The sequence below is a fragment of the Nerophis ophidion genome, linkage group LG06, assembly GCF_033978795.1.
Source record: "Nerophis ophidion isolate RoL-2023_Sa linkage group LG06, RoL_Noph_v1.0, whole genome shotgun sequence".
NCBI classification, from domain to species: Eukaryota; Metazoa; Chordata; class Actinopteri; order Syngnathiformes; family Syngnathidae; genus Nerophis; species Nerophis ophidion.
The window spans coordinates 65,792,029-65,806,637 of NC_084616.1; the positions used below are offsets into that span (position 1 = coordinate 65,792,029).

Here is a 14,609-nt window from a genome sequence, read left to right on the forward strand (position 1 = left end):
TTACTAAATTGCACTTTTAAATTTCCCGGGAGTTTTGTCTTGACAACGTCGTGTAATGATGACGTGTACGCAAGACGTCACAGGTTTTTAGGAAGTATGAGCGCTGCGCACACACACAGCTAAATGTCATCTGCTTTAACGGAATAATTATGCAGTTTTTTGGACATCTGTGTTGCTGAATCTTTTGCAATTTGTTCAATTAATATTGGAGAAGTCACAGTAGAAAGATGGAGTTGGGAAGCTTTAGTCTTTAGCCACACAAACACACGGTGATTCCTTGTTTAAAGTTCCTGGAGGTGAAACTTTCCTATGGATCAGAGCGCGGTCAAGAGAACATGGATCCCAACCACATATCAACCAGCAGGTTTCGGTGAGAAAATTGTGGTTAAAAAGTCAGATCTTACCGAAGAAAAGCTGAGCTTGTGCCATCCATAGCTGCCGTCGACTCCCCTGAGACACTGAGCGTCAAGACACCCGTGGAGACACCCTTCCGACTATCAGGTAATATTAAACTCACTAAAACACTAGCAACACAATAGAAAGATAAGGGATTTCCCAGAATTAACCTAGTAAATGTGTCCAAAAACATCGGAATCGGTCCCAATGCAATCATGTTTTTTTGTTGTTGTTTTTTTCTAGTCGGTTGCTATCAATATCCTCAAACACGAATCTTTGACTGAAGTACTGATATCAACCATAGCTCCTCATCCCACCCCCCGGATTGTAAATAATGTAAATAATTCAATGTAAATACTATGATGATTAACTTGTGTCATGACTGCATTATGCTGATAGTATATATTTGTACCATGCATTGATTAACGTGGACCCCGACTTAAACAAGTTGAAAAACTTATTCGGGTGTTACCATTTAGTGGTCAATTGTACGGAATATGTACTGAACTGTGCAAACTACTAATAAAAGTATCAATCAAGCAATCAATCAATTCATCCTCGCTCAAATTAATAGGGAAATTGTGGTTTTCTCGGTCCAAATAGCACTTTTTGTTGGAGACTCCCATTAAAAACAATGTGACTATGTGAGGAGCCATCAAACATGTGACGTCATCGTCATCGTAGAGGCAGGGCTTTTCTCTTAGCACCGAAAGTTGCGAACTTTATCGTGGAAGTTCTCTACTCAATCCTTTCAGCAAAAATATGGCAATATCGCGAAATGATCAAGTATGACACATAGAATGGACCTGCTATCCCCGTTTAAATAAGAAAATCTCATTTCAGTAGGCCTTTAAACCACTAGTGTTTACTGATTACAAGGAAGAAGAATTGTGACAAATGTATTGAAGTTATTGAAAAAAAGATATTATTATTATCTCATTAAGTGAATCTTATATGTCTCAACTTTTTATTACTAGAACTGTTGTATTTAGAAAATATTTAATGTAAATTGTGTTACAAATTGAGAACAAGTAGTAAATATATGTGTTAGCAATGGCTATGAAGTGAAAGAAGAGGAGGATTAAATAAGCTTTGCTTCATGGAAATATGTGATCTATCACAGTGGTTCTCAAATGGGGGTACGCGTACCCCTGGGGGTACTTGAAGGGATGCCAAGGGGTACGTGAGATTGTTTTTTAATATTCTAAAAATAGCAACAATTCAAAAATCCTATTGAATAAAACTTCAACAAAATATGAATGTAAGTTCATAAACTGTGAAAAGGAATGCAACAATGCAATATTGTTGCATTTCAGTGTTGACAGCTAGATTTTTTGTGGACATGTTCCATAAATATTTATGTTAAATATTTCTTTTTTTGTGAAGAAATGTTTAGAATTAAGTTCATGAATCCAGATCGATCTTTATTACAATCCCCAAAGAGGGCACTTTAAGTTGATGATTACTTCTATGTGTAGAAATCTTTATTTGTAATTAAATCACTTGTTTATTTTTCAACACGTTTTTAGTTATTTATATATATTTTTTTCCAAATAATTAAAAAAAGACCACTACAAATGAGCAATATTTTGCACTTTTATACAATTTAATACATCAGAAACTGATGACATAGTGCTGTATTTTACTTCTTTAACTCTTTTTTTCAACCAAAAATGCTTTGCTCTGATTAGGGGGTACTTGAATTAAAAAAAACTTTCACAGGGGGTACATCACTGAAAAATGGTTGAGAACCACTGATCTATCATTTTGAAACAGTGTACATGTTGAACATAAACTTTAACAAACCAACAACAATTACTCTGGGGCTGTATCACAAAACATTATTTACAAAGATAATAATGCTCACTTTTGATTAACCTTGATTAACTCATTTAACAAAATCACAACTGTTTCTAGTACAGTAATTGATTATCTTGTTTAGCAGTACAGTTGTACAAACACAATATTACAGAAAATATCACCCGGATATGATAAAACCACGCTATTATTAAGGTTTGCTTGAGCTTTGTAACACTAGTACTTTATATCAATTTAAAACACAACCAGATTGAGTCTTTGTAATGTTTTTACTTACAGCATACTCGATGTTTCATTACAAACCTATTTTTTGGTTGTCAAAGTTATAAACTTTACATGCAATCAAGAAATAGTTGACAAAAGGAGAAGAAGAGAGAAGTGACTTACCACTGATTCTAAAGACTGTTGATTAAAGTCACACTGAATGTTATCACCTCTACTTTCTGACCTATGACCACAGGGGGTGTCACATGTTTGCTGACTGTCAGTCAATGGAAGTTAGTTGATTATTGATTTGTTTTACCATTTTTACTGTTGAGATGAAAACACCTACCATAATTAAATTAATTTAGAATCATTTTTATTGAGGTGGATGAGATTAGAGTAGTAATTTGTTGTAGCTAAGGTAAGAGCATGTTTATTAGTTTGCAAACTATCACTCCATGCTTGATGGAAACCTCAACTTTAGTCTCACTCCATTTGCATTACAACTTGCTGCATGATAGTTTAAGAGCTCTGTTTTATTTTATTTTTTTAGCGTTAGCTGTGCTATACTATCAATGGCATTGCACAGGTCATCATTAAAAGTTGTTAGTGAGGTTATATCGATAGAGCCCACATAATTTGGGAATGGTGCCAGCAGTAGGCCAGCAAGAGTCATAGTTGTGATAGCATTAATATTACGACTGCGGTTGGGAGAGTGGCGCAGTTGGAAGAGTGGCCGTGCCAGCGAACCTGAGGGTTACTGGTTCAATCCCCACCTTCTACCAACCTCGTCACATCCATTGTGTCCTTGAGCAATATTACGCCTGTGTGGCATGGTGCTGCCGGGTTTGATCCCTTCGTGGATGCATGGAAACGATGAACACAACAAAGGTAAGATTTAAGGACTTATTTAAAGGGGAACATTATCACAATTTCAAAAGGGTAAAAAACAATAAAAATCAGTTCCCTGTGGCTTGTTGTATTTTTTGAAGCTTTTTTAAAAATTTTACCGGTCTCGGAATATCACTAAATAAAGCTTTATAGTGCCTTATTTTCGTCTCTCTGCGAAGACACTGGCCATTTCCCTGTGACGTCACACAGTGCTGCCAATGTAAACAAACAATGGGAATACCACAGCAAGATATAGTGACATTAGCTCGGATTCAGACTCGGATTTCAGCGGTTTAAGCGATTCAACAGATTACGCATGTATTGAAACAGATGGTTGGAGTATGAAAGTATTGAAGAAGAAACTGAAGCTATTGAGCGAATAGCTATTGACGCTATTCATAGCCATAGCATGGCCGAATAGCTGCGTTAGCATCGCCGGTAAAATGTGCGGAACAAACGATCAGGACTTTCGCATCTTTTGACACGGGAGCAACTTAAATCCGTCGATTGGTAAGTGTTTTTTGCATTAAATGTGGGTGGAAGGAAACGTAATATAGTTGCAAATGCATCTACAGGTTATCCATACATCTCTGTGCCATGTCTGCTTTAGCACCGGCGGTAAATAGCATGTTAGCATCGATTAGCATAGCATGCTAGCATCAATTAGCTGGCAGTCAACATCAACAAAACTCACCTTTGTGATTTCGTTGACTATCGTTTAAATGCATTTGCAGGTTATCCATACATCTCTGTGCCATGTTTGCCTTAGCAGCGCCGGTCAAATGTGGAGACACTCCCGCACATTCAATGGGGGTCTGGCGGCAGACACTTTCGCATCTTCGGGCCAGTGGTGCAACTTGAATCCCTCCCTGTTAGTGTTGTTACACCCTCCGACAACATGAGGCATGATGTCTCCAAAGTTCCAAAAAAGTCAAAATAACGGAAAATAACAGAGCTGAGACCCGGTGTTTGTAATGTGTTGAAAATGAAAACGGTGGGTGTGTTACCTCGGCGACGTCACATTCTGACGTTATCGCCTCCAGCGCGATAAACAGAAAGGCGTTTAATTCGCCAAAATTCACCCATTTAGAGTTCGGAAATCGGTTAAAAAAATAGATGGTCTTTTTTCTGCACCATCAATTCAATCCAATCCAATCCACTTTATTTATATAGCACATTTAAACAACAATAACGTTTCCAAAGTGCTGCACAGCCATGTTAAAAACAATTGTAAAATAAATAAATAAATAAATAAAAAAAATAAAAAAAAGTATATATATATATTATGCTCCACCAATGACTGAATAAAAACAAAAAATAAATAAATATAAAACCAATAAAAACAATATAAAAACAATATGATTAAAAACTATTTTAAAGGGTAAAATCAATTAAAACAGTAAAATAGAAATCAAAGTGTATAAATGATAAATGATAAATGGGTTGTACTTATATAGCGCTTTTCTACCTTCAAGGTACTCAAAGCGCTTTGACACTACTTCCACATTTACCCATTCACACACACATTCACACACTGATGGAGGGAGCTGCCATGCAAGGCGCCAACCAGCACACATCAGGAGCAAGGGTGAAGTGTCTTGCTCAGGACACAACGGACGTGACGAGGTTGGTACTAGGTGGGAATTGAACCAGGGACGCTCGGGTTGCGCACGGCCACTCTCCCCACTGCGCCACGCCGTATAAAAAACACAGAGGACAACAGAGGACAGAGGACCACACAACTCACGTAGTGTTAAAAGCCAAAGAATAAAAGTGGGTCTTAAGACGAGACTTAAAACACTCCACTGTGGAAGCAGTTTGAACATGGAGCGGCAGAGTGTTCCAGAGCTTAGGGCCGACCACAGAGAAGGCCCTGTCTCACCTAGTCTTGAATCTGGTCTTGGGCACCACGAGCTGGAGCTGGCTCTCGGACCTCAGAGCGCACGCAGGAATGTAAATTTGGATAAGGTCCGAGATATATTGAGGTGCCAGTCCATGTAAAGATTTAAAAACAAACAGCAATGTTTTAAATTAAATTCTAAAATGAACAGGGAGCCACTGCAAACTCTGAAGAATTGGGGTTATATGCTGGCGTTTCCTGGCCCCTGTTAAAAGTCGTGCTGCCGCGTTCTGGACTAACTGCAACCGGGAGAGAGCTTTTTGGCTAATGCCAGCATAAAGTAGTCCAGGCGACTTGAAATAAAAGCATGCACGACTTGTTCAAAAAGGTTAAAAGATAAAAACGGTTTAACCTTTACTAAAAGACAAAGGTGATAAAAACACGATTTTAAAACGCCATTGACTTGTTTGTCTAGTTTAAAATCGCTGTCTATAGTGACCATCAAGGTATATATTGACGCTTCCATAGGTCTGGTGATAATGTTCCCCTTTAACAAAAGGGAGCTATGAACAAAAACACTGGAGCTAGCAGAAGGAAACAAACAAAAGACGCTAGCATGAAAGCTAGGATATACAAAAATGAAAACTAAACTGGCACGAATGCACACAAAAACAGAAAAACAAATCATCAGCATCTGAGCTGGAATAAACAAATGCGACGCGTGTAAGCCCGCGAGAATAATGAGGAATTGCGTGTAAGCAAATGAGCAAAAACAGACGTACCGTTGTGTGAAAACAAACTAGGAACCCAGAAAGAATAATGAAAAGGGACAAGCTTAAATAGGGAAGTAATCAAAAGTGACAGGTGTGCAGGGACCGTGATTAGCAGGTGGAATCAATGAGCAATCATGGTGTCTGACTACACAGGAAGTAAGAGGATCAGACGGAGAATGAAACAAAAATGGAACAATAAACAATAATATGTGACTATCCGGGGCTTCACGGTGGCAGAGGGGTTAGTGCGTCTGCCTCACAATACGAAGGTCCTGCAGTCCTGGGTTCAAATCCAGGCTCGGGATCTTTCTGTGTGGAGTTTGCATGTTCTCCCCGTGAATGCGTGGGTTCCCTCCGGGTACTCCGGCTTCCTCCCACTTCCAAAGACATGCACCTGGGGATAGGTTGATTGGCAACACTAAGTGTGTGAATGTGAGTGTGAATGTTGTCTGTCTATCTGTGTTGGCCCTGCGATGAGTTGGCGACTTGTCCAGGGTGTACCCTGCCTTCCGCCCGATTGTAGCTGAGATAGGCGCCAGCGCCCCCCGCGACCCCAAAAAAGGGAACAAGCGGATGGATGTGACTATCCGAGTAACGGTTCGCAACAAGCAAGACACTTCATCCCTGCTCCTGATGGATTTTGGTTAGGGTCTTGTGTGGCAGCTCCTGCCATCAGTGTGTGAATCCATCCATCTATTTTCTACCGCTTATTCCCTGGCGCCTATCTCAGCTACAATCGGGCGGAAGGCAGGGTACACCCTGGACAAGTCGCCTCCTCATCGCAGGGCCAACACAGATAGACAGACAACATTCACACTCACATTCACACACTAGGGCCAATTTAGTGTTGCCAATCAACCTATCCCCAGGTGCATGTCTTTGGAAGTGGGAGGAAGCCGGAGTACCCGGAGGGAACCCACACATTCACAGGGAGAACATGCAAACTCCACACAGAAAGATCCCGAGCTTGGATTTGAACCCAGGACTGCAGGAACTTCGTATTGTGAGGCAGACGCACTAACCCCTCTCCCACCGTGAAGCCCCAGTGTGTGAATGTGTGTGTGAATGGGTGAATGTGGAAGTAGTGTCAAAGCGCTTTGAGTACCTTCAAGGTAGAAAAGCGCTATACAAGTATAAACCATTATTAAATACTTTTACCTGCAGGCTGCTTCTTCTGCTTTCTGCAATTTTGGGAACACGCTAACAAATGTCGTCATGCGACCCATGCGTCACAGAAAGTCCTGACCCAGACATGCACATTTTTCCGCAGTTCCTACCAAGAAGAGGAGACGCCTCTGGCTGCTCCGATGCAGACGCCAGCCTCATCTCCAGCTCTGCTGTCAGCTCTGACTTTGCGTCCTGAAGCCTCCGTGACCTCCTGCACCATGAGGCCCCCGTCTGGTGTCTACACGCCTCCTCCTCAACCACCAAGATTGTGACCGTTCCATGGACACTCTCCGCGCCCTTAGCAGCAAAGGTCAGGACCTGGTCGTGGACCTTCACAGCTGCTGGAGCCGCCACTTACGCTCACCTCCTCGTCACCGTTCCATGGACGCCTGTTTTACCAGCTGCAGCAGCGATCTGCTTGCCGCTGCCATTTGACTCTTGCCTGCTGGCTGCGAGGACACGAAGCCAGGCAATCAGCCCTTTGAGACACTTGTGATTCAGGGCTATGTAAATCAACTTTGATTGATTGATTGATTGATTGATTGATTGATTGAATCCACCACCTAGTCCTCCCTCTGCTTTCCCAAAATGTTTTCGAGAAATGTCTGATTTCCCTTTTGTTGGGGGTGCAACAGGCCTTGCCTCATTTTGAGTTTGTTAGTATTGTCCTGTGTTTAGTGCTTTTTAGTTTAGAGGACACGAAGTCAGGCAATCAGCCCTTTGAGACACTTGTGATTTTGGGCTATGTAAATCAACTTTGATTGATTGATTGATTGATTGGTTGATTGATTGATTGGTTGATTGATTGATTGATTGATTGATTGATTGATTGATTGATTGAATCCATCGCCTCGTCCTCCCTCTGCCTTCCCTAAATGTTTTCTATAAATGTCTGATTTCCGTTTTGTTGGGGGTGCAACAGGCCTTGCCTCATTTTGAGTTTGTTAGTGTTGTCCTGTGTTTAGTGCTTTTTAGTTTAGAGGACACGAAGCCAGGCAATCAGCCCTTTGAGACACTTGTGATTTAGGGCTATGTAAATCAACTTTGATTGATTGATTGATTGATTGATTGATTGATTGATTGATTGATTGATTGATTGAATCCACCGCCTCGTCCTCCCTCTGCCTTCCCTAAATGTTTTCTATAAATGTCTGATTTCCGTTTTGTTGGGGGTGCAACAGGCCTTGCCTCATTTTGAGTTTGTTAGTGTTTTTCTGTGTTTAGTGCTTTTTAGTTTAGAGGACACGAAGCCAGGCAATCAGCCCTTTGAGACACTTGTGATTTAGGGCTATGTAAATCAACTTTGATTGATTGATTGATTGATTGATTGATTGATTGATTGATTGATTGAATCCACCGCCTCGTCCTCCCTCTGCCTTCCCTAAATGTTTTCTATAAATGTCTGATTTCCGTTTTGTTGGGAGTGCAACAGGCCTTGCCTCATTTTGAGTTTGTTAGTGTTGTCCTGTGTTTAGTGCTTTTTAGTTTAGAGGACACGAAGCCAGGCAATCAGCCCTTTGAGACACTTGTGATTTAGGGCTATGTAAATCAACTTTGATTGATTGATTGATTGATTGATTGATTGATTGATTGATTGATTGATTGAATCCACCGCCTCGTCCTCCCTCTGCCTTCCCTAAATGTTTTCTATAAATGTCTGATTTCCGTTTTGTTGGGAGTGCAACAGGCCTTGCCTCATTTTGAGTTTGTTAGTGTTGTCCTGTGTTTAGTGCTTTTTAGTTTAGAGGACACGAAGCCAGGCAATCAGCCCTTTGAGACACTTGTGATTTAGGGCTATGTAAATCAACTTTGATTGATTGATTGATTGATTGATTGATTGATTGATTGATTGATTGAATCCACCGCCTCGTCCTCCCTCTGCCTTCCCTAAATGTTTTCTATAAATGTCTGATTTCCGTTTTGTTGGGGGTGCAACAGGCCTTGCCTCATTTTGAGTTTGTTAGTGTTTTTCTGTGTTTAGTGCTTTTTAGTTTAGAGAACACGAAGCCAGGCAATCAGCCCTTTGAGACACTCGTGATTTAGGGCTATGTAAATCAACTTGGATTGATTGATTGATTGATTGATTGATTGATTGATTGATTGATTGATTGATTGATTGATTGATTGAATCCACCACCTAGTCCTCCCTCTGCCTTCCCTAAAAGTTTTCTAGAAATGTCTGATTTTCGTTTTGTTGGGGGTGCAACAGGCCTTGTCTCATTTTGAGTTTGTTAGTGTTGTCCTGTGTTTAGTGCTTTTTAGTTTAGAGGACACGAAGCCAGGCAATCAGCCCTTTGAGACACTCGTGATTTTGGGCTATGTAAATCAACTTTGATTGATTGATTGATTGATTGATTGATTGATTGATTGATTGAATCCACCGCTTCGTCCTCCCTCTGCTTCCCTAAATGTTTTCTATAAATGTCTGATTTCCGTTTTGTTGGGGGTGCAACAGGCCTTGCCTATTTTGAGTTTGTTAGTGTTTTTCTGTGTTTAGTGCTTTTTAGTTTAGAGGACACGAAGCCAGGCAATCAGCCCTTTGATACACTTGTGATTTAGGGCTATGTAAATCAACTTTGATTGATTGATTGATTGATTGATTGATTGATTGATTGAATCCACCGCCTCGTCCTCCCTCTGCCTTCCCTAAATGTTTTCTATAAATGTCTGATTTTCGTTTTGTTGGGGGTGCAACAGGCCTTGCCTCATTTTGAGTTTGTTAGTGTTGTCCTGTGTTTAGTGCTTTTTAGTTTAGAGGACACGAAGCCAGGCAATCAGCCCTTTGAGACACTCGTGATTTAGGGCTATGTAAATCAACTTTGATTGATTGATTGATTGATTGATTGAATCCACCGCCTAGTCCTCCCTCTGCTTTCCCAAAATGTTTTCGAGAAATGTCTGATTTCCCTTTTGTTGGGAGTGCAACAGGCCTTGCCTCATTTTGAGTTTGTTAGTGTTTTTCTGTGTTTAGTGCTTTTTAGTTTAGAGGACACAAAGCCAGGCAATCAGCCCTTTGAGACACTCGTGATTTAGGGCTATGTAAATCAACTTTGATTGATTGATTGATTGAATCCACCGCCCAGTCCTCCCTGTGCCTTCCCAAAATGTTTTCTAGAAAGGTCTGAATTGCCTTTTGTTGGGGGTGCAACAGGCTTTCCCTTATTTGTTTGTGTTTTCCTGCGTTTAGTGCATTTTAGTTCTTGTCCTGTGCTTTTATTTTTGTGTTTCCCTGCAGCGACATCTGCCTTTGAGTGTTGTTCCCTATATTTGTTTTGTGTCATCAATTAGGGTTATTTAAGTTGAGTCTTGGCAACCAATCCTTTGTTATGTACGGGTATTCTGTTGTGGACACTTCTCCTGCCGCATGTCTTGCGTGTAAGTTTTTGCTGTGTTCCAGCATTCTGTTTGTTATTTGTATAGCCTGTTTTAGTTCCGTTTTGCATCAGAGCACTTTAGTTTTGTATGACCACATTAAATACTTCTATCTGCACGCTGCCTCCTCGGCTTTCTGCATTTCTGGGAACACACCAACAATCGCCGTCATGCATCACAATGGGAAGATGTTCTTAATTGATCTTTCCTCGTCAAATAAAGTACAAATAACAACACAATTCATGATTTTTTTAAACCTTTATTATATTTTTAAATATGCTTTATAGGCACATCAAACCTTGTTTAGACATTTGGTCCTTGCATGCTTAAGGAACAATGCCAAAGCGCCAATTCATAGGATTCATGCATTTGGATGTATAAGCGTGCATGCAGCTTTGGATGTCTATGAAAGGTGTGTTTTGCTTGAGGTTGTTATTTTTAACAGTGGGCCATTTGTGTCGTCACTGATTGACGGATGTACTTATGTGGGCACCCGAGTACCAGCCTCCTCCCCCTTTGCTATGCTGAGACTTTCTGCCTACTGCCTCCTATGATATTCCTTCTTGTCTAATGCCCTCCCGCCTGCTCTGATGTCTATAAAATAAATACATCCGTTTATTGCGGCTTTACTACTTGGTTTGAGGAAACCCAGGAGAAAAGGTAAGATAACGTATTATTTTAATTTATTGTGGCATCTGTACAATATCTCCAATGTGTGGCGTGCTGGTAAATGCTGCTTTTTTTTATGCAGCTTTGTGTGCCACAAAAGGTGTACTTAATGATGTGACCGGTGTCTATTCTTTGATTTAAGTTAGTTTTTAATCGTGTCTGAAAAAAAAAAAACAATGATAATGGTAATCTTCAGGATACATATTTCAACAATGTGCATGTTCAAAAAGATACTGGTACTTTTGGAAAAGGTGCGGTGGGAAGTTGGTCATTTGCAATCCAAAGAGAACGCCTCCACACGCCAACCGACGCAGACGAGAAAGAAATGTGACTTTGGAGCAAAATTTTCACAAAATGTATACCAAAGCATATCCAATAAATATTATTTAGACTACAAGCAAGTTTGTTAAATGTATTAGAATCGTCATACAATGGGTTAGGATTAGGGAAAGCCCAGACAATGATTACACAAAGAAGATATGTCTGATATTTTTATTCTTTACATTCTAAATATGTTGACATGCACACAGAGATTTCTCTCTGTCATCTGTCATAGCCTCTTTCTCGCAACAATGACTGTGGCCATTTGTGCGTAACTGTGCCAGTTTGCAGGTATCTTTCAAAAGTACTAACTATAGACACAAAAACAGCAGCCGTAAACAATTTCAAGTTTGTTAAAATAACATTCGGCTGATAAATGATTACATTTGTATCTTCTCCTCCCAGTATTTTGCATGTTCTGATAAACTGCATATATTTTGCTTATGCATGAAAGCAAACAATAGACTGCGTACGTTATTTTGCTCATTTAGCAAACCCAATCCACTGTACACAAGCCAAGTAGACCAGCTTTGTGTGTGCTATCAAGTTTGCATGGTTCTAATACACGCAAATTTTTAGCAGATGAGGCCCATAATATCTAAAATACAACAATGTCAACATATTGGAGTAACCATCACAGAGCTCTGATCTTATTTGCCATATGATATTTGTGAGCCTAAAAAGCTTACACAGCTACGCCACTTCTGTCAAGAGGAATGTTGCAGAATTTGTTCTGTGAGAAAATTGAGGAAATACTTTTTAACACTTACCCCAAGTCATACAGTTTAAAGTTCATGCTATAAAATACTAAAGTTATGTTCGTACATGTCTGACCTACAAAAATACTTTTGATCTCTATTATCTGCAGTTTTTGTCAAAGGAAAAATAATTGTGGTAATCCTAGCTGACCTAAAAGAGAAGTTTGATCCGATTCAATTTCAGATAGTGAACAAAATAAAGTTTGATGTGTTTTTACACACTGCATTTAAAGGCCTACTGAAACCCACTACTACCGACCACGCAGTCTGATATCAATGATGAAATATTAACATTGCAACACATGCAAATACGGCCGGTTTAGTTGACTTAATCGCAATTTTAAATTTCCCACAGAGTTTTTTGTTGAAAACGTCACGGACTGTCAGGAAATATTAGCTCAGCACCAGTTACGGCTAAAAGTTGTCTCTTTTCATCAAATAATTACACAGTAATTTGGACATCTGTGTTGCTGAATATTTTGCAATTTGTTCAATTAATAATGGAGACTATAAAGAACACTGCTGTTGGTGGAAAGCGGTGTATTGCAGCTGTCTTTAGCACCGAGACACAGCCGGTGTTTCTTTGTTTTTAACACAGAGCGGTCAAGCGAACATGTTTCTCTACGTCAACCAGCCTGTTTTTGGATGGGAAAATTGTGATATATATCTTACCGGAGACATCATTTGATTATTCATCCTCCTGCAGTAGGTGTTTAAAAGGCAGCTGTGGGCTTGGCTCCTCGGCGTCTCTCTGAGACACTGCGTGTTCACCGCAGCCGTCCGACCTCGAGGTATGTCTTTACAATCTCACTAAAACACTATTAAAACAATAAGCAGATAAGGGATCTTCCAGAATTATCCTAGTAAATGTTTCTAATTACATCTAAAACGCTCACACTGCTGCCCCCTGAGCCGTCGCTTTTTATTTTATTTTATTTATTTTATTTTTTTCTAGTCCTTCGCTATCAATATCATCATCCACGAACCTTTCATAATAGGGAAATTGTCGTTTTTTTCGGTCCGGATAGCTCTTGCTGCTTGTGGCTCCCATTAAAAACAATGTGAAGACGTGAGGAGCTCTCACCCTTGTGACGTCATCGTCTGCGACTTCCGGTAAAGGCGAGGCTTTTTTTATTAGCACCAAAAGTTGCGTACTTTATCGTGGATGTTCTCTACTAAATCCTTTCAGCAAAAATATGGCAATATCGCGAAATGATCAAGTATGACACATAGAATGGACCTGCTATCCCCGTTTGAATAAGAAAATCTCATTTCAGTAGGCCTTTAAACTTCTAGTTTCAATTAAGTATAACATATTATTGTTTGGTATACCGTAGAGTCCTTCTTGTTATTAACAATGATTCTATTTTATTTATTCAATGTCGGACACTTTATATACAACAATAAACTTCTTCTGAAGTTAATTCACAGAATGGCCATCATTGTTTTTCATTCCGAAGCCTTTAAGAGAAAGAAAAAGAAAAGGTTTCAAACAGGAGCGTCTTTTTACACCAAGGAACAATGTCTTGTCATCAAAACTGTAATGTGGGTCAAGAAAAAACACGTCAGCTTTCTGTATTCACTGACAAATGTTTTAGTGTCGTAATATTTAACATGTTCACTTTTTATTGTAACATTTCAATATTTTACTTTAGTTTTCAGCGAGGTCCCAATCCTCCTTTTAAAATGACTATTGTTTCTTGATTTTTGTTCTTATGTTACACATTTTATTTCTAGAATGAGCAGTGGACCAAAAAAAAAAAAGCAGACTTTTGAACACCCCTTTTTAAAACCCTTTCAAACCAAAGTGACTGGCAGAAACTTCAAGAAATGTTGGATTTCCATGCAGCTCCGTTTGCAGATTCTGTGGACAGAACATGTCGTTTTACCAAAGAAATGCAACAAAGGTGAACTGATGACTTAGCGGAAATAAAAATGTCTTACTGGTAGCATGCTCGAGAGTATACTTCTTTCTTTGAGATGAAGAAAACTACAACAAAGTAAATATTTGACTGTAAATTGTAGCTTATTTGATGCAACCATTGATCGTCAATAATTGATGACCTCACCTTTCTCTTGGAACCTACAGCATTCAAAGCTGCGATCTTACTCTCGATATCAGAAACCTACAAAAAAAACAAAGAAGAAAGTCCAATATGCACCAGGAGAATCATCAATTTCATACTTCATAACCACAGCAGACGTGATTGGCTGGGGGATAGGGTGTGGCGTACCTCGCTTTCAGCACTCTGAACCCGGGCAGCAGTTAGTGCCACCACGTCCTCAAGCTCTGAAAGCTCAGAGTCCGTCGCCCCTCCAAAACAATTTGTGGCACTTTGTTCCAGTCGCATCAACTTGCTTTCCAGTTGGAAGGACTGCCCGGCTGCCATGTACACCTGC

At 39.9% G+C, this 14,609-nt stretch overlaps 1 protein-coding gene across 2 annotated transcripts in view; it reads right to left on the reverse strand.

Annotated features, from left to right (window-relative positions):
- Window positions 1–11,608: 11,608 nt before the first annotated feature.
- mlpha (melanophilin a) overlaps window positions 11,609–14,609 on the reverse strand; it is a 36,331-nt gene continuing 33,330 nt past the window's right edge. For both annotated transcript variants that reach the window (XM_061904633.1, XM_061904632.1), the window contains 4 exons: window positions 14,444–14,605; window positions 14,279–14,335; window positions 14,154–14,199; window positions 11,609–14,073 (listed from right to left, as the gene is read on the reverse strand). In XM_061904633.1, the coding sequence (XP_061760617.1) occupies window positions 14,033–14,073; window positions 14,154–14,199; window positions 14,279–14,335; window positions 14,444–14,605 (306 nt within the window). In that variant the 3' untranslated portion in view covers window positions 11,609–14,032. The remainder of the gene's footprint in view (window positions 14,074–14,153; window positions 14,200–14,278; window positions 14,336–14,443; window positions 14,606–14,609) is intronic.